The sequence below is a fragment of the Dunckerocampus dactyliophorus genome, chromosome 10 (assembly GCF_027744805.1).
Source record: "Dunckerocampus dactyliophorus isolate RoL2022-P2 chromosome 10, RoL_Ddac_1.1, whole genome shotgun sequence".
NCBI lineage: Eukaryota > Metazoa > Chordata > Actinopteri > Syngnathiformes > Syngnathidae > Dunckerocampus > Dunckerocampus dactyliophorus.
This window is the reverse complement of record NC_072828.1, coordinates 2,585,418-2,610,654: the sequence shown is the minus strand read 5'-3', so window position 1 is coordinate 2,610,654 and position 25,237 is coordinate 2,585,418. Positions and strand designations below refer to the sequence as shown.

The window sequence follows — 25,237 nt, the reverse complement described above, 5'->3', positions numbered from 1 at the left end:
CAATCAAGCGTTTGTGATAACTTGCAATGAGTCTCTTCCAGCGCTGGGGAGGAATTTTGCACAATTGTTGTCATTCAGCCACATTGGAGGCTTTTCCTTTTTAAGGTCATGCCACAGCATCTCAATAGGATTCAGGTCAGGACTTGGACTAGACCACTCCAAAGTCTTCATCCATTCAGAGGTGGACTTGCTGGTGTGTTTTGGATCATTGTCCTGCTGCAGAACCCAAGTTGCTTTCAGCTTGAGGTCACCAACGTTCTCCTTCAGCACAATTCATGCTTCCATTCATCACTTTAATGTCTTCAACTGGTCTCGTCAGACCACAGAGTATTCTCCCAAAGGTCTTGGGGATCATCAAGATGTTTTCTGCCAAAATTGAGATGAGCCTTAATGTTGTTTTTGTTCAGCAGTGGTTTTGGTCTTGGAACTCTGCCATGCAGGCCGTTTGTGTCCAGTGTCTTTCTTATGGTGGAGTCATGAACACTGACCTTAACTGAAGCAAGTGAGGCCTGCACTTCTTTGGATGTTGTTGTGGGGTCTTTTGTGACCTCTCAGATGAGTGGTCGCTGCGCTCTTAGCATCATTTTGGTTGGCCGGCCACTCCTGGGAAGGTTCACCACTGTTTCATGTTTTGGCCATTTGTGGATAATGGCTCTCACTGTGGTTGGCTGGAGTCCCAAAGCTTTAGAAATGGCTTTATAACCTTTTCCACACTGATAGATCTCAATTCATCTCAGTTAAGTTATGTTTTAACAGGGGGGCAATCACTTTTTCACACAGGGACATGTAGCTTTGGATTTTTTTTCTCCCTTAATCATAAAAAGTTTCATTTAAAAAGTGCATTTTGTGTTGAGTTGTGTTGTCATTAACTAATATTTACATTTGTTTGATGATCTGAAACATTTAAGTGTGACAACTATAAGAAATCAAGAAGGGGGCAAACACTTATTCACACCACTGTATACTGTGCACACACACACACACACACACACACACACACACACACCATCTAAGGAGGTGGGAGAGAGCAGGGCGGGAGGAGAAGGTTGCAGACATATGACATGGAGCAGAAATGCCAGCAAGGAATGGGGAAGGAAAGCCCCTCTGTTCCCTTCTGTTACGTGAACGTGGGAGGAGATGAGCCCATAAGTGTGCAGATACAGCACAGAATGTGCACACAGTCATCAAGCAATGAAAGAATGCAATGACAGGAAAAAAAGCACATCCTTGTGTGCTTTTCATGCTTCAATGGCTGGTACTTCATTTACGGTAATGCCCTGCAGAATCCCGCACGTGGCTCTGTTTTTCTTTCTAATTTGATATTTAACACAGTGAAAATAGCGCATATCTTTTGGGTTGTTGTTGAGTGTTTGTCTGGCTTCCTGTTTCTGATGGACCATCCATTTTTTTAAAGTAATTTTGAATGAATAGTGTGGTCACAATAAAATAAAATAAAATAAAATAAAATAAAATAAAATAAAATAAAATTAAATTAAATTAAATTAAATTAAATAAAATTAAATAAATGACATCACGTCACAACAACACAAAAATCAAGCAAAAGTAAATAAAATAGATTCACAGAAAAATCATGAATAATCTTAAGTGAAATTCTGCCTAGCAACAAGTGGCCGGGCAAAAGTGTGACGTGCCCAGGAAAAGCAGTTTGAGCGAGATAGTTCAATACACACCCTTGATAGTCGATTACATTTTCTCAAATTAATTTTCAATAAATAGTTTGTAATTAAAGAAAATTACAATTACAATTCACAAAAATATATTTTTTCATTCAATAAAATAATTGTAAATAAAATAATTCATAATCTATCTTGATTAAATGAAATTGAATGTAATAATATAATAAGACAGAATTTTGTCATTATTGAAATAATATTGATATAATATTTTGGTAAGTGTTTTATTTAATTAAGCATTGATTCTTATTTTTTCAATTAATATTTAATAAGTAAGAGTTTCAATTAATGTAACATTGATTCTAATGTTTTCAATTAATATTTATTGAATAGGTAATTGTTATATTTAGTTTATCCATCCATCCATCCATTTTCTATGCCGCTTCTCCTCATTAGGGTCGCGGGGGCATGCTGGAGCCTATCCCAGCTGACTTTGGGCGACAGGAGAAGTGGTAATAAAAATGAGGAGAAGCGGTATAGAAAATGGATGGATGCTGGCACTGCACAGCCGCTTCTTCATTCGAACCATCAGCCGTTCCCTCATCGTCTGTTTCCCCTGGATGGGTGGAGTCACATGACTACACACGCTGTACCTTGTCTTAAAGGGGAACGAACATAGCATACCAGCAGACGCAGTCAAAACAGACAAAAAAAGACTTTTTATTGTCTTTTTTTATCATAACAACGAATTTACTAACGTGGGCAAAATGACGACGGTTATCCTGGTAAATATCGGTAACGGCAAATTGTCGGTTTAACGCCCAGTTTCAATTAATTTAGCACCGATTGACATTTTTTCATTTCATATTTATCTTATAGGTCCGTGATTGATTTGAAATTATTGAACGGTTGCAGGATCGTTTCCAGCAATTTAATTTGTTACATTTTTGTTTTGGTTTTTGGGGTTCACGTTTAATGTGAGTAAACATTTTAGGTATACAGGTTATTCATCGTTTAATTCAATTTTAGGGTTTATTTTAGCTTTGAAGTTTTCTAATGGATTCTAATAGCTTACAAGCAGTTGGAAGAAACATTCAAATGAAATGAGTATCAACATTCTACTTCCTCTGACACTAAATAACATAAATGTACATTACTGGACTCCAATAGTCAGTATAATGCTGTGTGTGCGTTATTCCTAACAGTGTAGAGTATGACCTTCCAAAGCACACGAGGCTTCCTTTCGTACATCAATAGGTCTGGGCAGATGGAAGTCATGTCGTCACGCACATTAACGCTGTCTGACCCCACTCAGGGTGCAAGCACACTTCACTGACAATGCTGCGGACTTACATGTGACTCTGGCCCTCCGTGGAGTGCAGGTGTTCCTCGGGGTCAAACTCCTCTGCTACACAAGAGACGAGGTTACAGGGAGATGAAAGAGCTTATTTCCAGTGCCAAACACATTTCAAACTCATACGGTCGACATGTGAAAAGACAACACCTCCTGCTGCCCTTGCAGCCTGCTTGGACGTGCGTACGATGTGCGAAACGTGTGCAGCACGTGAACATTCGTCCGTGGCGAGGATCTCTGAGCGCGAGTACACTTGCTTGCCGGGAAATCCTGCAGCCTGGAATGATGTAAACATATTCATATATTATGAAGGTTGTCATAATGTTGCAAACACACAATGAGTTTAGATGATTGGATTCCATCAAGAAGAGTTTCCCCACTTCAGAGATGTGAATGCGCTCCAAGTGGAATATACACACAGCAACTTATTTATTTCATCCATGAACACATTACCCGCACCGGAACCTTATTTGGTCACTTAAGTGGGTCTCTCACAATGCACTGTGAGGTGATGAGATGCATACGGTAAATTCTGGTGTATAAGCCGCTACTCTTTTCTGACGCTTTGAACCCTGCGGCTTATACAGCGGTGCGGCTAATTTATGGCTAAATTCTAATCTCGTGACATCTCCTTTACTCCAGACCTATTCCTAATCGTTTAAATACTGTGCCGCTCGTGAGTCAGTGAGGAAACGGTAGCTCTTTCTCTGGCAGGAGCCAACCACGAGCTATCAGTGCACTCACAACGAGCTTGTCTCACCCATTGGAAATTGCAAGAGATCATTACATAACAGTCTGACTCACACTTTCATCTTACAAAGAACACTAAACTCATCACACAGCAACTTAACACGTATAATACCTAAGAAATATACAAACAAGTACCAATACAAGGTAAAAAAAAAACAGATTCAAAATGGCCGCCAACTTGTCTATAGCGGCCACCTGTCTATAGCGGTCGCTTTCGCCGTTTCCCTTCAGTGGCCGCTATAGACAGGTTTGACTGTATTTTAAAGTTTTCCCATAATGCATTGCATCTGTGCAAGGTATTCATTGGTGCCTGCCGGGGCGCTCCAATGATGTCAGCCTCCCTCTGGGCTCCTCTGGCTCCCTCTGGTGAACAGAGGCAGCATTGCAGTCCATTTTCTATGCTGCTTGTCCTCCAGTGAAATGCTTTCCTCAGGCACAATTCATTATGGGAAAACTTTAAAATACAGTCAAACCTGTCTATAGCGGCCACTGAAGGGAAACGGCAAAAGTGGCCGCTATAGACAGGTTGGTGGCCATTTTGAATTTGTGTGCACACATATTAACATGTATTCACAAAAAGACTGGAGCAAAACCAAGAGACATAGGAGAAAACACTCTGTTGACACATAAACAGGTAGGTAAATCTAGGTAACAGCTCCGGTGAGGAAACTAGTAATATCAATAACAACAATGAACCAGCGCCGCACATTCGACGCCGCTGGCCTTTTATCCGCCACAAATGTTAATTGACCGCAGCTGCGCGGCCACCAGGCATGAAGCGGCTGCCTCTTCCTCCCCGGAGAAGGCACAGCCCGCCAAGTAAGCGTGCAGGACAGGGGACGCTCGCTCCTGTCCTGCGGAGGAGGTGCAAAGATCGTCGTAAACTAACAATACCATCGCTCCTTTCTTATTGAATGGGCTTCTAATCTCTAATTAGTCTGCAATTAAGTGATATTTTAGATGTTTTATTCAGGTGTTTTGGCTATTTTAGAATCTATTCACGGCATTGCAAAGTGGGAAGAAGACCGTTTTGGCCGTCATCTAATCTTTTCAGGGTGGCACTGCAAAGTAAGAAGACGGCTTTTTTATGTGGAACAACTGACAGTTTGTGTGGATCTTGTGAATGATTGTGACTGAGCTAGGACTCAGTAATTAAAGTCTACACACGACGGCTTCATTGATTGAAAAAACAAACTTTTTCGAGCATGAAGCTTCTACTTGAGTCGGTAATTTGGCCGCTATATGCAGTCAGATATTGACCAAGGGAGACAAAATGGGTGGCCGCTGGCCGCGTTGGACAGGTGACTGTTATACACAGGGTCTATAACACGTACATTTTCTGCGGGGGATTTTTCAGTAGCCGCTATAGGCAGGTGGCCGTTCTATAAAGGTGGCCGCTAAGACAGGTTTGACTGTACTTGTTTGTATATGTCTTAGGTATTATAGGTGTTAAGTTGCTGTGTGATGAGTTTAGTGTTCTTTGTCCGATGCCACCATGAGTCAGACTGTTGCATTGAGCAATGACCTCCTGCAAGTTCCAACGGGTTGATAAGCTCGTTGTGAGTTTATTCATAGCTCATGATCGGCTCCTGTCAAATAAAGAGCTGCCTGGTCCTCACGGACTCGTGCGAGCCACAACATGGACATGTGCGGCTAATAGTCCGGTGCAGTTTACAGAGTATACTGTATGTACACATCTGTTTTTTCCTCTAAATTTAGTGGGTGTGGCTTATACACTGGAATTTAATGCAATTTATATGAACCGCTCGTGAAGAAAATACCAAAATATTATTGAATGAAATACAATAATAAATAAATACCTCTGTTTTCGTACGACCCAGATTTAATATGACTTTTTATTTTTGCAGAATATTTTCGCCAAGGCTTTGCCTCATCTTTCGTACAATGTTGCACGTAACAAACTGGTCCATTTGCCCGTGCCCAGACAAAGCACCCTACGTGTTGCTGTCTCCCCGTGGTGTATTTTTTGATTGGGTGTTGGGCTAAATAACCCATGAAAGGATAAAAGAGTTCTATACAGTATTAGCATGCTCAATACACACCCCCTTGCTAGCGCACACGTACACTCAATAAAATGAATACTGTGTGTTGATTTAGCACTATATTTCTGTATGCTAACTGTTGCATCACTACTATGTTGAATCATAGCATACAAGTGTTGATGGTTGTCTTTAAAGTGTCACACGCAAGCACACATCCCGTCCACGTTGCGCTAGGTGCTATTTAGGCTAGGCGAGGTGATATTTATGAGCGGAAGAGCATCGATGGAGCCAGGACGGGCTGTGTTGCCGTAGTAACCAAATGGAGCTATCAGAGCCCCCCCTTTCCCTGACCCGAGGAGGATGGGGACAGTGTAAGGACGAGTCTAAGCTGAAAGAGCATCCATGAGGGGACGGGATGTCTCCCTTTTTGGGACGGCCGCCTGAAATTGTATCTTTTTGCTTCAATCGGTCACATTGTAAAATAAGTCTAAGACGGTGAATCTGAAATTGACGGACGCTTGGTGAGTTTCGTTTCGACAATGAAAAAATTCTCCGCTAACACCCGCCATGGGGCCAAAGAAAGTTGCGAGGGGCAGCAAACTGATGAAGAAGGTGAGAAACGCGATCGAGTTCAATCTGGCCAGGATGTGCAGCTGTTACTGCTTCACAGTGTTGAAAGTACCTCAACAGTAGAGCTGGAGACACTCTGCTGGGGGCCGTCTGTCTCCTCCAGTGGACAACCAGTCTTCTGCTGAGTGGACTGGAAGAGGCCGCGCTGCCCCCCTTCGTCATTATCGTCTCCATCGCTGTCCACGGCCATGGTGTCCAGACTTAGTCTGGCAGAGGAACAAAGACACCCAATGAACAGCAGTTATTGTTGTCGTTCAAGCAAACCTTAGATTTAGTCTTCTCAGTGAGTCGCGGGTTTGCAGGAGTTACACAAAAAACACCAAATGTATTTTCATAAATCAAAAAAAAGAGAGGAAGAATGCATAACACTGTTTTACCTTCGTCGTTGACATCATTTTACTTTTGATCAGACGATATGTCTTTGTTTTGTGGGCTTTCAAAAAACATTTTTTTAATTTAAATCATTACATTACAATTCAATTTAACTTAATTTTAAATGACCAAATGAATCATTCAAAATGAATTGTAAGCAACTTTAATCTAGAGCGGGGGTGTCCAAAGGGCGGCCCGGGGGCCATTTGCAGCAAACGCAGCAACAATGGAAGAAAAGAGAAGTCGTTTGATGGGAAAACGTCAAAATATTAGGAGAATAAGGTTGGAAAAATAAGAGATCAAACTAAACTTTACAAGAAAAAGTTGCTATTTTACAAGCATGAAGTTATAATATTATGAAGGAAAATAACTATTTTAGAAGCATAAAGTTGAAATATTTGTTTTAAAAGAAGGATGTTATGGTTTTGAAAAGTTGTAATATTGTGAGAAAAACCTCAAACAAAAGTGTTCATATAACGAAAATAAAGTCCAAATATTTTGGGATGAAGTCATATTACAGGGAGATTGAGACTGTTTATTTCAGAAGTGCTTATATTTTACAATTTTATCCTGCACTAGCTTTTTAACGATTGTACCTTGTATTTATATGTGGTTTCTTGTATTTCACTTTATTGCATTTTTGTACCTGGTATTTATATGTACTCTCTTGTATTTGTATTGCACTTTACTGTATGTTTGTATTGTATTTTATGATGTGAGGACCGCAGATGGAAATTAAATCTGGTGCAGACATCTTTTTAATGAAACTCCACACTGTCCTTCATAAACTAAACTAAACTAAACTAAAGGAGAAAATATACAGTTGAAAATAAAGTTGAAATATTTGTAACGGAAATGCAGAACTGAGCAAAAAGGTGTCACGTAAGGAGAAAAAGTTCATATGAACAATACGCTTTGTCACCGATAACACACATCTCCAGGATTGAGGTTGTTTTTTTTCTTTAAATATATCAAAATTCTTAGCATATCTACATTGGTTGGTTTACCAAATGTCATTTACGGGGGTGTGGAAAAGTGTTTGCCCCCTTCCTGATTTCTTACTTTTTTGCATGTTTGCCAGACTTCAATGTTTCAGATCATCCAACAAATGTAAATATTAGTCAATGACAACACAACTCAACACAAAATGCACTTTTTAAATGAAACTTTTTATTATTAAGGGAGAAAAAACATGCAGCTTTTGAAGGTCATGCCACAGCATCTCAATAGGATTCAGGTCAGGACTTGGACTAGACCACTCCAAAGTCTTCATCCATTCAGAGGTGGACTTGCTGGTGTGTTTTGGATCATTGTCCTGCTGCAGAACCCAAGTTGCTTTCAGCTTGAGGTCACCAACGTTCTCCTTCAGCACAATTCATGCTTCCATTTATCACAGCAAGTCTTCCAGGTCCTGAAGACCATCACACTACCACCACCATATTTTACTGTTGCTATCATGTTCTTTTTCTGAAATGCAGCGTTACTTTTACGCCAGATGTAATGGGACACACACCTTCCAAAAAGTTCAACTTTTGAGTATTTTCCCAAAGGTCTTGGGGATCATCAAGATGTCTTCTGGCAAAATGGAGACGAGCCTTAATGTTGTTTTTGTTCAGCAGTGGTTTTGGTCTTGGAACTCTGCCATGCAGGCCGTTTGTGCCCAGTGTCTTTCTTATGGTGGAGTCATGAACTCTGACCTTAACTGAGGCAAGTGAGGCCTGCAGTTTTTTGGATGTTGTTGTGGGGTCTTTTGTGACCTCTCGGATGAGTCGTTTCTGCGCTCTTGGGGTCATTTTGGTTGGCCGGCCTACTCCTGGGAAGGTTCACCACTGTTCCATGTTTTGGCCATTTGTGGATAATGGCTCTCACTGTGGTTGGCTGGAGTCCCACAGCTTTAGAAATGGCTTTATAACATTTTATAGATGTCATTAATGTCAGTTAAGTTATGTATTAAGGGGGTGCGGGGTTAGAATAATCACTTTTTCACACAGGGCCATGTAGCTTTGGATTTTTTTCTGTTAATCATAAAAAGTTTCATTTAAAAAGTGCATTTTGTGTTGAGTTGTGTTGTCATTGACTAATATTTACATTTGTTTGATGATTTAAGTGTGACAAACATATCAAATCAGGATGGGGGCAAACACTTTTTCACACCCCCGTATCCAAGTTCCAATGTGTCGTATTGTCCCCTGACAAGATACCATAAAAGGTTGCTGAAATATGTGAAATATGTGAAATATGTGAAATATGTGAAATATGTGAAATATGTGGCTTGTACTCACTTTTATGCGATGCTGTTCATCAAACAAAACGGGGCAAATATTCTATTTCACACCAAGTGGAACCCGCATTCGTTCATTTTTCAGTTTGTGGCCCTCTGTGGAAAAAGTTTGGGCAGCCCTTGATCTAGAGCAGGGGTCACCAACGTGGTGCCCGCGGGCACCAGGTAGCCCCCACGACCACATGAGGTGCCCGCAAGCCTGCTTTTCATTCAGGCTTCCAGTTAATAATGAAAGAAAAACAACATGTGAGTTGTGGACACCAGCATTTTGTTCATGTTCTGGTAAAACAAGCATCTTCGCTTTGTTTGGGTTTAAAATAAGCTCAGAAAAGAAATGTTCCAAAAATGAGTAGCTCTTGGCCATTTTCATTTTGTAAAAGTAGCTCTCACAAGGACAAACGGTGGTGACCCCTGGTCTAGAGTGTGTCATGAACTATTTAGCTTTTTACTTTTTCCATCTATAAAATCGATCAACATAAAAATGACGAGTAATCTACGTATGTAAAATAAAATGACTTTTACGTTCATAATGAATTAATACAGTCATTTATTGTCATGCATTTAAATGATATTGACGTACTTGATTGAATTCAACATCGATTGAAATGTTGTCATTTGATGTTTACTTCACGGCTAAGTGTTGAATAGAGGAGATTAGATTGTGTTGTATGCTGTTCACTTTATGTCTCGGCCCCGTGTGCTCACCAAAATGTTCACAGGAACATCACAGCTGGCCATCGTAAAAAATCATGTAAAAAGGGAAAAGGCCAAAGTGATTGGCGCATTTTGAAAAAGTACAGACAGGAAGTGACAGAGCACCTCTATGGCCGTGTTCCAAATGGACCACTTCCACACTTCCACTGATGTACACTGCATACTCACTTCAGAAAGTCTATGATAAAAAGCAGAAATAAGACAAAAGTCGTACCTCCTTCCCAGGCTGATGGGGGACACGGGGACGCCCCAGCTGTGTCTTCGAGATGTGGACATGGATCTTGCTAAGTTGGGGAAACCGTCGACCTCTCCGTTGAAATGCATGATGCTGTGCTGCCTTTGAGTTGTTTCCATTGATCCCAGCAGTCCGCTCAGATTAATAGTCACGCTCAGCCCCACTCCGGGGCACAAGGAGTCAGCGCTGTCAATCACACAGCTGGGCAACAGGGTGGGACGCAGCTGGGTGACCACCAGCGTGCCGCCGGGTGCCTCCTCTGCAGGGTGCGCAGACGAGGGTGATGAGGATTGAAAGGCCACAGGGGGCGCTGCCGTCTGGGATGTCCGGTCTGGACTGATGGCCTTCAGGGGTCCACCAAGAACAGCGTCCAGGTCCCTGAAGTAGTCCGAGTCTCCCAAAGAAGAGCTGAGGGCCTGCAGGTCCTCCACGCTGCTGCTCACGTCCACGCCTCCAACGTCACAGTCGCTCAATCGCGAGCACGCGTCCTGCAAAGATGAAGACAGGAGATACTGCATGTGCGTCAACGTGAAGGTAAAGTGTTCAGATGTTACTATTTATGCTGGTTAGCTTCTTTTTACACTTGTATGACAGTTGGGATGTTCATGGTGACATTTCAACCCTGGAACAGATCCTTTCTCTTCAGTTCTTGTGGGAAAAATAAATACATTTGTAATAAAAACAATAAAATTCAAATAATAAAATCATATAATACAATAAATAATCCATCCGCCCATTTTCTTAATAATAATACAATAAATAATCAAATACATAATAGAATTTGTGCCACTGCTAAGTGTAATCCGAAAACAAGATGATAAGAAAAAAATGTAAATAGAACAAATTAAATAATAATAACAATAAATAAATAAACAAATATAAAAAAATATGCTTTTACAAGACTAAGAAAAAACATTTAAAAGACATAAAAAATAATACAAAAATGTCTAAAAGTAAAAACAAGATACAGTACATGGGAAAATAAAAAAAAAAACAAATTAAAGAATAACTAATAATAACTAAAAACTAAGAAAAAGTCATTTTTAAAACAACTTTGAAAACGTTTAAAAACAAGACTGTAGGGGAAAATAATTAAAAGACAAAAATAATACAAACACTTCAAAATGTAAAAACAAGACTATGTGGAAAAATAAAATGAATTAAATCATAATAATAAATAAAGACATTTTTAAAACAACTTTTAAAACATTTTAAAAACAAGACTGTAAGGGAAAACAATTAAAAACAAAAATATTAAAAAATAATACAAATATTCTTAAATGTAAAAACAAGACTACACGGAAAAAAATCAAAGTAAAATATATCAATTCCATGAAAATGTGGTCAATGTCTACCTGATCCTCACTGGTTCCCCCAAAGAAGACGTCCTCAGGGATGGACGCAGGTGATGGAGAGGTGGAGGATGTCGTCACTGCAGGAGTATGAAGCTGAGTATGTCCACTGTATGGCTTGCACTCAGAGGCTGAAAAACATCAACGTATTGGAAGCCATGATGTGGTGTTGGAAAATCTGTCCTGTGTTTTATTCTGATGATGACACATTCATGGCAGAAGTCACAAAATCATTCAATGGTCTTGAAAAATGACGCTATCGATATTGGTGTCGGCGATTCTGGAGCTGTATGTACAAATATGTGGTATGAAAAATGACGCTATCGATATTGGTGTCGGCGATTCTGGACCTGTATGTACAAATGTGTGGTATGGCCCGCCTCTGCTAGAGAAGGGATCTTGGTGGTGTTTGACCTTGGTTAGGGTGAAAGTAAGTAAGAATAACAGGAAGGAGCTGCAGCGTGGTGTAACCACAACATAAGAAAGCGTGCTGCGTGTCATGTAGAGCAGTTGTACTCCACTCTAACCTACAAGCGCAATCATCTGCATATTTGTACACAAACACATGCAGTACTCTATACTGAGCAATATTAGGCAACTCACTGGGCTTCCCCCCCAACCAAAAAAGTTCAACCTTTCAGGATTTAAAGTACCTAAAAAAAGTCTGCTAAGGCGACTTAGCGTGTCCTGGTTACCATGACGACTTCAGCCACGGCTTCAGAGAAGGGGAAAGCCGCAGTTATGACAGCTTACGTAAGTCTTCTTTCATAAGAACATTTCTAAGCCTGGCTGGCTCCTTCCCCTCCAATGCGGCCTGTTGATTTTCTCCTCAAAAGGTCACACATCACATGATTCATGCGCAAAAACGCACACATGCATGCTCGTTGGCTGCGCAGGGCATGATACACTCAAGGAGGGCAAATCAGCAAGAACATAAAGTGTACTTTACAAGTATTATCTTCATTATTGTGCTTGTACTTTTGCAGTAGTGCACAACTGCAACAAATCTCTCCTTTCCGCAAATCAACTCTCCTTCCCCTTTCTGCCCAAACTGCATCACAGACTCCACAAAAGCAATGATTCACTCACTCAGCTCGTGAGTTTTACTGACTCGCGGGTGCTGGATGAAAACTCGAGTTTCACTGACTTACGTGACCTCGACAAGGACACAAGTTTCACTGACTCTCAGGTTGACGGAAACTCGAGTTTTACTGACTCACGGGTGCTAGACAAAGACTCTCGTTTTACTGAATCATAGGTGCTGGATGAAGACTCGAGTTTCACTGACTCACGAATGGTCAATGAAGATTTGAGTCACTGACTCACAAGTGCTCAATGAAGACTTGAGTCTCACTGACTCGTGGATTGACAAAGACTCGCATTTGACTCACTCACGGGTGTCCAACCAAGACTCAAATTTCACCGACTAATGGGTACTCGATGATGACACAAGCTTCAATGATTCACGAGTGCTCGACGTAGACTCAAGTTTCACTGACTCACATGTACTTGACCAAGATTTGAGTTTCACTGACTCACGGGTGTTCGACGAAGACTCAAGTTTCACTGATTCACGGGTCGTCGACAAAGATTTGAGTTTCACTGACATAGGTGTTGACAAAGACTCGAGTTTCACTGACTCACATGTACTTGGCCAAGATTCGAGTTTCACTGACTGATCAGTGAGCATTTGACAAAGAATCACAATTCCCTGACTCACAGGTGCTCCAGAAAGACTCAAGTTTCACTGACTCATGGGTGTTCCATGAAGACTCAAATTTCACTGACTTGCGGGTAGGCAACAAAGACTTGAGTTTCACTGACTCACGTGTACTTGACCAAGACTCAAGTTTCACTGACTCAAGGGTTGCCAAAGACTCGAGTTTCACTGATTCATGGGTGCTCGACAAAGGCTTGAGTTCCAAGGGCTCAGGTGTTGGCGAAGGCTGGATTCAGGCCGACCCCTGAATGGAAGGAGTGTTATTCATGTGTTTGGATGGATGGATGTGGTCTGTCCCTGCGTGGCTGATTGGAGAAGATGTCATCATGTGACACCAAACGTAGACGGTCAGTGTCCTCGCCAGGAAGCATCGCGACCGTTCCCTCCCGACATGGCAGCCGGAGATGCGGCGTAGATCACGTACTCTACTTTCTATAAGTCCAAATCACACGCCAGCGTTCATTTGTTTGCGTCCTCGCTACACTCGTGTAAACACGGACTGTTGATGCTCACACGGACGCCCTTTTATGGTCGGCCTCGCATCACAGCTGATACATCACACGCCCGTGTGTGTGTGTGTGTGTGTCGCAGTGCGGCCTTGTTATAGTCAGCTGTCGCCTCGGAGTGTCTGCACCTCGCTGGAGGGAATCTGCTACTCAACTGAGTGTCATCACATGATCATCACATAAAACAGAGCAGTTGTCATGGTTACACCTTCATGTGCATCACCTGCTACTGTTGACATCATGTTTACTGCTCGTCCTTACTTTACTGCTTGTCTTTAGTCTTTATAGTTCACAAAAAGATATTATGATTCACCTGTTGGTTTTAAACAGCAATATTACTTCAAATACTGCTAATTGTTCTTACTTGATTCATGACCATCACCAGCAGGCATCATCAGGATGGTGAGAGTACTCATAATAATCACACTACTACTACAAATAATAAGAATACATTTGGATTACTATTAACAATAATAATCATGTTTTTGTTGATTAATAATAGTCATATTAAAAGTAACAATATTGATAATGTGTATTTCATTTGATCACCACCATAATAATAATAATAAATAGTAGTATTATCAATTGTAATTAATAATACACATGTTATTAATAATAGTAATTATTATTACGTTATTATTAAGTAGTAATAGTAGTGTGATTACCATCCTGACATTGCTTGATGATGATTAGTATTAACAATACTTATTATCACTCATAAAATACTAATCATTAATAATAATACTGTACATGTTATTATTTAGTAATAGTAGTGGTTGAAGTAAGATATATTAGTAGTAGTAGTTGTAATATTAATATTATAAGTAATAATAACGATAACAATAGTGCTCATATTTGGATCTGGAAAAGATTGCAGCAGAAAAGACCGAAAGGGAAATCATGAGAAGCAGCGTGCCAATCACAAGAGGAACTTGATGCACGCCATCACCATCGTCATCATCATCACCATCACCATCGTCATATGATTCAAGCATGACATCCATGTTGATGGTTACCTCCACCAAGGAAGGTTTGTTTCACATTGTAGTTTGGATGGCAGATATTTACACAATAATGCCTGTGGTGACTCTGGACTGCTGTACAAGCTGTACACTGACTACTCTAAAGTGTAGTATGTGAAATAGTGTTTGCCCCCTTCCTGATTTCTTATTTCTTTGCATGTTTGTCACACTTCAGTGTTTCAGATCATCAAACAAATGTAAATATTAGTCAATGACAACACAACTCAACACTAAATGCACTTTTTAAATGAAACTTTTTATTATTAAGGGAGAAAACAATCCAAAGCTACATGTCCCTGTGTGAAAAAGTGATGGCCCCCTAAAGCTAATAAGTGGTTGGCCCCCCTTAGCAGCAACAACTGCAATCAAGCGTTTGTGATAACTTGCAATGAGTCTCTTCCAGCCTTGTGGGGGAATTTTGGCCCACTCATCTTTGCAGAATTGTCATTCAGCCACATTGGAGGCTTTTCCTTTTTAAGGTCATGCCACAGCATCTCAATAGGATGTGGCGTTACTTTTACACCAGATGTAATGGGACACACACCTTCCAAAAACAGAGTATTTTCCCAAAGGTCTTGGGGATCATCAAGATGTTTTCTGGCAAAATGGAGACGAGCCTTAATGTTGTTTTTGTTCAGCAGTGGTTTTTGTCTTGGAACTCTGCCATGCAGGTCGTTTGTGTCCAGTGTCTTTCTTATGGTGGAGTCATGAACTCTGACCTTAACTGAGGCAAGTGAGGCCTGCAGTTCTTTGGATGTTGTTGTGGGGTCTTTTGTGACCTCTGGGATGAGTCGTGGCTGCCCTTTTGGTTGGCCGGCCACTCCTGGGAAGGTTCACCACTGTTCCATGTTTTGGCCATTTGTGGATAATGGCTCTCACTGTGGTTGGCTGGAGTCCCAAAGCTTTAGAAATGGCTTTATAACCTTTTCCACACTGATAGATCTCAATTCATCTCAGTTAAGTTGTGTTTTAACTTGGGGGGGGGCAATCACTTTTTCACACAGGGACATGTAGCTTTGGATTGTTTTTCTCCCTTAATAATAAAAAGTTTCATTTAAAAAGTGCATTTTGTGTTGAGTTGTGTTGTCATTGACTAATATTTACATTTGTTTGATGATCTGAAACATTGAAGTGTGACAAACATGCAAAGAAATAAGAAATCAGGAAGGGGGAAAACACTTTTTCACACCCCCGTATCCGAGTTAATAACAAGGCTGCTGACATATGTGGGGTGTACTCACTCTTGTGCGATGCTGTTCAAAGGATCAGTACAGCGTATACAGGAAGTGAGTGCAGGAGTACAACTTTGCTTTCCTTTCTGCTCAAGTGTGAGTTTCGCTTGACAAAGAAAACAGCATCCCTAAAATGTGGCTCATTGTCGGACTTTGTATTTAGCTGTTTAATTGGCTTGTTAGCTGCTAAGCTAGTTATTTACATTTGGTTTGTTCTGTCACGACGTCGTCTAAGTACTTAGCGGGTTGATCAACTGTTAGTTTCTTAGCACCTGTTTACCTTATTAGCACATTCTTTTGGATGATTTACAGGGACAGTGCATATTAATAAACATGTCTGTCAATATGCCAGAATTAGCCAAAAGTCTATTCTTTTTAAGAACATTTAAGAAAATGAATACATTAGTAAATAGAAAATGTATAATTAATAACTTTTGTGTCTATGGTGCGTTCAAGTACCACTGGACACCGTGCTTGCGGTTGAGGGTGCGTGGAAGGCCCATTCTTGGAGAGAACAACTACAATTCAGTTATTCAAATGACCACAAGCGTGTGAACGTGCTTCTCGATGTGATAATAAATGATGAGCTTACAGTAACGTCGCCGTGCCTGCAGGTTTGCACGTGCGTGGGAGCTGACATGAAACCAAGTGTGATCTGACAGAGCGAGCAGCTTTGATGACGTTTGGAAGCGGCGCTACACAAAGACACGCCGCTGCCTCCACATCCTGTTTGTCTCTGAGCCGCCGTGTCGCTCTGACGGCAACACACGAGAAGACACCCGTCCATCGCTCTAGAACACCGGGACAGGCGTTGGCTGCAGTTTGGGAAGTTGCCTCCAAACCTTCATACATGAACTCCGCCGACATCTTTAAAAAGTCCTACCTCTCTTGATGGACCACCTCTTCATCCACAGCCTGGAGAAGGACGGCCAGGAGTTGTTGAGAGGAGCGTCCGCCATCACAGCAGCGCAGCGAGGAGGTCGGGTTCAAGTGCGGCACCACCGCATGAGGACGAAGAAGAAGAGGAGGAGGAGGAGGAGGAGGAGGAGGAAGAGGAGGAGTGAGCATGAGAGCCCAGAAAGGGGAGGAGAGTTCATGCAGGATGACGTCCCCCCCTTCCTCATAATATTAGGTACCTAATCTGCAAATGCAGTAAAGCACTTCTCCACTGTGTCTTGTGGGATACATTGTGGTGCTCTACAAGCATGCGTTGCCCGGCCACCAGAAGGTAGCGTGCAGGTGCAGCCCGTTTATTTGTTCCTTGGATGTCGTTTCATTTTTTGTGTTTCTCTAATATTAACTTCTTGGAAGCAAACAAAACCAACTCGTCATTTTCCCGCAGTCCTCGGTCCTTTTGTGCTTGCGTGCGCACTCCCACAAATGATTCATACGAAAGGAAAAGAGAAAGAGAAGTAGCTGCTGCTTGTGTGCCTGCAGAACATCACGTGCTCATGCGTCACCGTTCGTCTGTTTACTTCACGTTTTGGGCCTTCATGATGGCCTCCAAGCAGGAGGCAGACCCTTCTGATGGCAGTGCATCAACGAAAAGGAAAGTGAAATTAGTCACATGCTCAGAAAGCGGAGAAATGGCTGAAATGCCGCGACCGTCATGAAGGATAAAGATGGAATCCTGGAACATGTGACGGGATCTGCTCCTATGAAATGGAAAGTGATAACTAAACAGGACTTTTTAAAAAATTCCCACGTTTCCCATAATTCCATGTTTTCGGTGACATGTTTCCCATTGAAAATAAACAGAGAATTTCAAGGTCGCCCCCTGTTGATGGGAATTCATTTTCCATGGAACGTTACGTGTAGCATTCCGCCACTGCCCTGAGCCACAGTAGCATCAGAATGAACATTTGTGGTTCATTCCTGGATATTCAAAGTGCATTCTAAAAATTCTGACTGCATTCTGAGTGCATTCCAAATATCAGGGCCCACCCTTGTGGCCGCTCCGAATGCTAAAAACTTTTAAGGGGGATTCGAAGTGGAAAAATATCGACGGGCATTGGAAAGGTATTCTAATGCACTCTGACTGCATTCTAAACATTCTTACAACATTCCATTAGCATTCCAAACATTCTGATCGCATTTGGGGAAAAAAAATACAGGCAGCTGCAGCTGAAACATCACTATGAAGCGTTGCCTTATTCACATCATGTCATGCCACCAAGGAAAAAAGGAGCCAATTAAGCCGCACCACCGGCACATGACATCATGCCACCAAGGAAAAAGGGAGCCAAATAAGCTGCACCAACGACCGCCAGCACACTAAGTCATGCTGGCAAAAAAAAGGAGCCAATTAAGCTCCACCACCTGCCGCCGGCACATCCCGTCATGCCGCCAAAGAAAAAAGGAGCCAAGCTCCACCACCGACTCTCCAAGGCGAAAGTCTCCAAGGCTACTGAAGCTTTTCTCTTGTCTTGTTGATGTCATTCCCACCTTCAAGATGACTGAAGCAAATGGTGCCAAATTTTGAACGCTGCTTCCAATGCTTGCAAGCTTGTGTCAAAGTGGAAGCAGGGATCAGCGTCACCTCAGCTTCGCCACACTTCAAGTGGAAAAGCCTCCCCACTTTCCCACAGAGACCAGGAAAGCACAAAAACACACACGGGCCATACAAAATACCTCTCACACACACACACACACACACGCACACACACACACGCACATACTGTAAGACATAATACATTTCCATAAAGTGTACTTACAGTTTGTAGGAAAATGAAGGTCTTCGGTTAGCTGGCCTTTAGCTTCCTCTTTGTATCGTTTTGTACAAACACACAAGTTTGTCTGCTGGAGTTCCTCATCTGTGGCGTCAAAGTCAAGCACGCACTCCCTCATGTCTGCACTCCCTCATGTCTGCACACACGTTGAGCAACGTCCTTACACTCCTTTTATACCTCAACAAACGCCTCACAGGAAGATGACAAACTCCTTTATTTCTAGTCCTTAGAGCTACTTTCTTCACTACTTCATTGCATTTTATTCTGTTAGATTTGATTACTTACCTCGCTTAACTTCAACCTGACAGTTCAAAATAAATACTGGCTTTACTTAACTTCAACTTCACAGTGCAAAACAAATATTTACCTCCTGGAAGTTCAACTTTACAGTGCAGAACAAATACTCACCTTACTTAAGTCCACCTTGACAGTGTAAAGTAAATACTGACTTTACTTAAGTTCAACTTCACAGTGCAAAAATACTTGCTTTATTTGAGTTCAACAAAACAATGACTTACCTTGTTGAAGTTCAAGTTTATGGTGCAAAACAAATTTTTACCTTTCCTAAGTTTAACTTTACAGTGCAAAACAAATACTTACCTCACTTAAGTTCAAGTAAACAGTGCAAAACAAACATTTACCTTATTTAAGTTCAATTTTATTTTACTAATTTTTACCTTTCTTAAGTTCAACTTAACAGTGCAAAACAAATACTGACTTCACCTAAGAGAAAATATGTGCCTATATTTTGGGGAAAAGGTAAAAAAAGTAAGTAAATACTGACTTTACTTATGTTCAACTTTCCAGCGCAAAGTAAATACTGGCTTTACTTGAGTTCAACTTCTCAGTGCAAAATAAATACTGACTTTACCTAAGTTTAACTTAACAGTGCAAAATGGCAAACGGTCTTTCACGCAGCACCAAGGAGCAACTGGGGGTTCAGTATCTTACCTAAGGGCACTTCACAGGATCACGGGAAGGACAGAAGATCGAACCCTCAACATTCAGGTTGGGAGACGACCACTCTACCACCTGAGCCTTGCTGCCCCCAAAACAAATGCTGACTTTACTTAATAGTTATAATATATAAAATAATAGTAGATTTGTGGGAAAAGGTCAAACATTTAAGTGAAGAAGCTGCATTTTTTTCAGACAAAAGTGGTAATCTTACAAGACTGTCATATTTTTTTCAAGAAAAATTGACGTTTTAGAAAAAAAAGTGATAATCTTACCAGAATGAAGTCAGATTTTTTTTTTTTTTAGGAAAATAACAGTATAGAGTCATGGAAAAAATGATTAGAGCGCCCTTGTTTCTTCAGTTTCTTGTTCATTTGAATGCCTGATACAACTACAGGTACCTTTGTTTGGACAAATGTAACAATGACAACACAAATACCTCATGAGAGTTACATTTTTTGGCAGTACAATGCTATAGCTATTCATGTAAGAACTTATTTATTATCAAGAAAAGCATGGAAGTTGCTCGATATCAGCTCTTAAATTCAACTCTTATGAGCTATATTTGATATCATCGTTATATTTGTCCAAACAAATGTACCTTTAGTTGTACCAGCATTAAAATGGATCAATACACTGACGAAACAAGGGTGCTCTAATCTTTTTTTCCATGATCGTATATACGGTGGTGTGGAAAAGTGTTGGCCCCCTTCCTGGTTTCTTATTTCTTTGCATGTTTGTCACATTTAAATGTTTCAGATCATCAAGCAAATGTAAATATTAGTCAAAGACAACACAACTCAACACAAAATGCACTTTTTAAATGAAACTTTTTATTATTAAGGGAGAAAAACAATCCAAAGCTACATGTCCCTGCGTGAAAAAGTGATGGCCCCCTAAAGCTAATAAGTGGTTGGCCCCCCTTAGCAGCAACAACTGCAATCAAGCGTTTGTGATAACTTGCAATGAGTCTCTTCCAGCGCTGGGGAGGAATTTTGCACAATTGTTGTCATTCAGCCACATTGGAGGCTTTTCCTTTTGAAGGTCATGCCACAGCATCTCAATAGGATTCAGGTCAGGACTTGGACTAGACCACTCCAAAGTCTTCATCCATTCAGAGGTGGACTTGCTGGTGTGTTTTGGATCATTGTCCTGCTGCAGAACCCAAGTTGCTTTCAGCTTGAGGTCACCAACGTTCTCCTTCAGCACAATTCATGCTTCCATTTCATTTTTAGAAAAAGTCCCAATTAACTGAAAATAAAAATGCATTTTTATGATAACATTTTGTTTATTTTCAAGAAGAAAAGTGGCAATCCAAGCGCTGTGGTGTCAGGTTTCAAAACAGCAGAGCAGCATGGCCACGGAGATGAGGCATGAGGGGAGCGGTCTCGCGCTGTTTCTGGTGGAGTTTTCACCCAATTTACAACTTTATTCTTTTTCTCTTCAATTTACGACTTTGTTCTTGTAAATTTGACATTTTTTTCTCTTAAATTTACGACTTTATTCTTGGAAAATGACTTCTTTTCTTGCAAATGTACGACTTTATTCTCGTAATATTATGACTTTTTCTCGTAAATGTACGACTTCTTTTCTTGTGAATTGACTGTCAACTGTTTTTCTCGTAAACTTACAACTTTATTCTCGAAATCTCTGATTTTTTTTCAGTGCTGCCCTAACAGTCAGCCGTCGTGAATTACGATCTTCAAGTTCACGATGATTTCTGCCTCCAGCAAGGAAAGAAAAGACATCATCTCCAATCATTTTTTTATTCATAATTTTAATATAAACAATTAATTGTTGAATAATTTACACACAGCAAGATTTGTATTTTCATATCATTGCAACATTTTCTGTACATGTCACTACTTGGCTCTCCTTTGAAAACATAGAAAAAATAAATTGTCAAGCGTTTCATTTAGTCATGGCACATTTTTTTCGTGTTTTTTCTTGATCCTGTACAATATGCATGATGTGTGTGTGTGTGTGTGTGTGTGTGTGTTGATATACGCCGTACTTACATAAAGATAATGGCACATTTGGATCCAGTGTGAGGGATGAAGCGATCTCTCTGGGTTTGGACTATACAAACATACACAACAGTTCCCAAAGAGCAACCAACATAAGAGGTATCCTGCACGACTACACACAGCCAGGTGGCGGCTACAGAAAGGAGCGTATGTGCACCGAGGAGACAAAGTACTACTAGTGCGCTAGTACCACGAGTACCACGAGTACCACGAGTACCACGAGTACCACGAGTACCGCTGCTGTGTCAAACTGGAGCAGACCAGCTCCGCCCACAATGCGATGCGTCCACAAAGCAGACCCACGACATGTCGGCACTCATCAGCAGTACTTCATTCATTCATTCATTACTTGATCAAAAAAAAAAACAAAAACGTCTTTGTAGCTTATTTCATCGCTCATCTTCTTCCTCTCTGAAAGGATGTGCAGTGGTCACGTCCAGTTTACACCTTATTTACTCAAACAACACAAACTAAACACGCCTCAGTGAAAAACAACACCAAAAAAATTGTAAATCAAATAAAAGGCTTGAATTTGTCGGGCCGACACTGAGACGGGATGAAATTGCAAAGCCAGACGGGCGGCCAAAAAGGCCACCGAGTGTGTGAGTGTGACTGTGTGTGTTTCCACAGGGTCGACTCGTCAACTACCATAAAAATATCCTCTCCCGTTTTGAAAGCAAATGAAGTTATATACACACACTGATAACAAATTCATGTACAAGAGTCGTAAAAGTTTACAGTAAGAACAACAACAAAAAAGTCATCGTGTTTTTTGCCCTCCTGCCTTTGGCTAAAAATGGCATTTCTCTAAAAAGGTAAGAGTTGTTGAAAAGAAAGGAGAGGGAATAAAAAGAATAAATGCTTTCTGTCATCCTGCCCTGACAGACAAGATGAGGGGTTGCAAAGGCAAGTCAACATTTTCCATCTGGGAAACTTTCCTTGGAAATTCACTTTTCTCAAAAGGAAACTTTGTGGGATTAAATGTAAAGAATATTTCATCTACAGGAGCGACTTGGACAAAACGCCCAACCTAATGGGGGTATACTGTACACTAGGTGCATATTCCATTGGATGGAAGTTCAACATCAAAATTCATTAGAAAAAAAGCAATGCTCAAAAAAATTGCTATGGGGGGGGGGAGTGGGGGGTGGGGGGAGTATAAAAAATTCTAGTATGTACTAGTGTGATGTTTGCATACAGTACATACAGCATATACAGTACTGTACATACGGCACATACAGTACTGTACATACAGCACATACAGTACTGTACATACGGCACATACAGTACTGTACATACAGCACATACAGTACTGTACATACAGCACATACAGTACTGTACATACAGCACATACAGTACTGTACATACGGCACATACAGTACTGTACATACAGCACATACAGTACTGTACATACAGCACATAGCAGCCCAACACTCACCTATGGTATGGATTATGGTTAACAGCACAGCTCATTTCAAAGATGAGTCAGATATTTTAAATGATATATACTAGTTGGATATATATCATTTATTGTATGACAGTTTAGTCAAATCAAATCAAATCAATAGTTGCCAAAAGGAGGTCAGATTTGACAAGAACTAAAAATGGGTATGTATAGTTTGTATGGAAATACACTGAAATGTTTGTATTCTAGTTGAACAAAGAAATAAATATACCAAAATACAAAACCATGCATGCATTTTTAAAATCATATTCTTAAAAATGTAGGGTTTTTTTTCCTAACTGTCAATTGATCATTAATAATTTATCAATAAATCAACAGGAGGAATAGTGTTCCCTCCTTTATCCTGCAATAAGGAGCCAACTTCGTGTGTTCCCAATGATGCCATGTTTTACGGCTGTAGAAGCCCCCACCTTACACTTCTTACACTTCTCACAACTCTCAAATGTTCATGATGGACCTACTAGCTTGGGCACAGGAACTGATGAAGTGACCCGTGTGTATTTCACTCCTGTGGCCGCACCGTTGGGCTGCAGCGTTTATGCATCCTTGTTAAAGTGGTTCATGGCGCTCTCTAGGCGGTTAGCTTCTTCTTCTTCGTCTGATATTGGTCATCGGCGGTTAGCGAGCAGCTCACACGTTTAGCTAGTCCGCTAGCGACCATTGACCACAACAGGAAACGACACGAAGGAGATCGAGCCACAACGGTCTACAACCAATCGGGACGCAGTACACAATGCGTGGGTTCTCAGCCAATCAGATGGCGGCGGCTCATGCAGGCGCATAACCACATCCTGAGACGAGGCGGAGGCGTGACATCGTTACTCCGGCTGCTCACGCCTTCAGGTCTCACAACCCTGCTAGCAGTAGTCAACACAACATCACAGCACCGACAGATGGCGCTAACGCACAAGGACGCGCCACGCAATGCCCGCTCATAAGCTGGTGGGAAAAAAAAAAAGTGCAAAATTGCACTTTAAAAACATTTGTGAAACAGCGAGTCGGCGAAAGGTGAAGCGCGTGCAGCGAGGGACACTGCACCCAAATATGAAGTCAGATTTTAGCGTACATGGTGGTGTGGACGTAGTGGACACACACGCTGTATGCTTCATCTACACTAGGAACGTGCAAACCGTCCAAAACCCCAAAAGTGACTTGGCTTCCATGTCCAAGTCAAGTTTCCAACATGATGGGAAGAATCTTTAACCTCTTTGCAACCCTCAGTATGAGCTACCTCTTTTTCTTTCTTTTTATTAAGGTCCCCAACCAAGCAAATGCTGTGTGTGTGTGTGTGTGTGATGGCTATCTACACGTAAGAACCACTAGTTTCTTGTCAATGTTGGGATGCACGGGAGGAAAATGGCTTCAAATGTGGCGTATTTGCGGAGGATGGATGGGATTTTGGCGAGTGCTGACAAACAGACAAACAAAAACACCCCCAAAAGTTCTAAAATGCTGACGCTATCGTTCCTTTTTTTCCGGGCGTAAAGCAAAGCTTAGCCAGCACCAAAGTTCCATTTTGCGCTAGAAAGAGCATCTTCCTAAATGACAATCTTTGATTTGATTTTCTCTGCATTAGAACTGAATTCATATTTGGAGCTCCTCTTGGGGGTTTGGGCGGGTTCTGTCTGCGGGGGTGGGGGGGGGGGGGGGGGGGGCAAGGCACTGTTGGGGTGGGGTGGGTTGACTTGGGTGTAGGCAGGGGGCCGTCCAAGCTGAGCTGAAGAGTTTCCTGATTGTCTCCAACAACAAGGGGATGGTCATTTGGGGGGGGGTGTTCCCTGCCTGATATAAAAAGGTAGCTATGGTGTATCTTCACCCTCCTCCTCATCCTCCCATCAGGCCGCCTCCCTGAGAGCGTAAAAGTGACATTATTATTCTTTTTCTTGTTTTTGAACTTGCATGGGACACAGGATTGTCCTGGTCTAGCTTTGTCGTCATCATCTCATCTCGTCCGCCCGAGCGTGACCACTCAAACACTCTCAAATGACAAAAGCAAAAGCAAAAGCAAAATCGTGGACGCTAAGAAAAAAAACACAAGACAAAGAGCCCGGGATGCCATCTAGGGACAAAAGTCTCGGGACACCCCACGTCATGTTTATTTAGCGCGACTCTATGATTCCGACTCTGACGTTACGCTTGGATGAGTTTGCTGTGGAAGAACCAGTGACCTCTGACCTCCTCAATGCCAAATAAGTCTTGATGTCGTCACTTCCTGCAGCATCAAAACTCTCCGAGCACGAGCACAAGTCTAAAC

At 41.4% G+C, this 25,237-nt stretch overlaps 1 protein-coding gene across 12 annotated transcripts in view; it reads right to left on the bottom strand.

The window, feature by feature from the left end:
- Positions 1-19,062, bottom strand: part of arhgef18b (rho/rac guanine nucleotide exchange factor (GEF) 18b) — a 106,498-nt gene extending 87,436 nt beyond the window's left edge. For 3 of the 12 annotated variants that reach the window (XM_054788729.1, XM_054788732.1, XM_054788737.1), the window contains exons 1-6: positions 18,520-19,062; positions 11,329-11,456; positions 9,953-10,485; positions 6,424-6,577; positions 3,139-3,265; positions 2,988-3,042 (exon numbers count right to left, since the gene is read on the bottom strand). In XM_054788729.1, the coding sequence (XP_054644704.1) occupies positions 2,988-3,042; positions 3,139-3,265; positions 6,424-6,577; positions 9,953-10,485; positions 11,329-11,456; positions 18,520-18,652 (1,130 nt within the window). In that variant the 5' untranslated portion in view covers positions 18,653-19,062. Of the gene's footprint in view, positions 1-2,987; positions 3,043-3,138; positions 3,266-6,423; positions 6,578-9,952; positions 10,486-10,554; positions 10,620-11,328; positions 11,457-16,397; positions 16,481-16,688; positions 16,803-18,519 lie in introns of those variants that run through there. The other 9 variants (XM_054788730.1, XM_054788733.1, XM_054788731.1 and 6 more) reach the window with 6 other exon arrangements.
- Between the last annotated feature and the right edge of the window lie 6,175 nt (positions 19,063-25,237).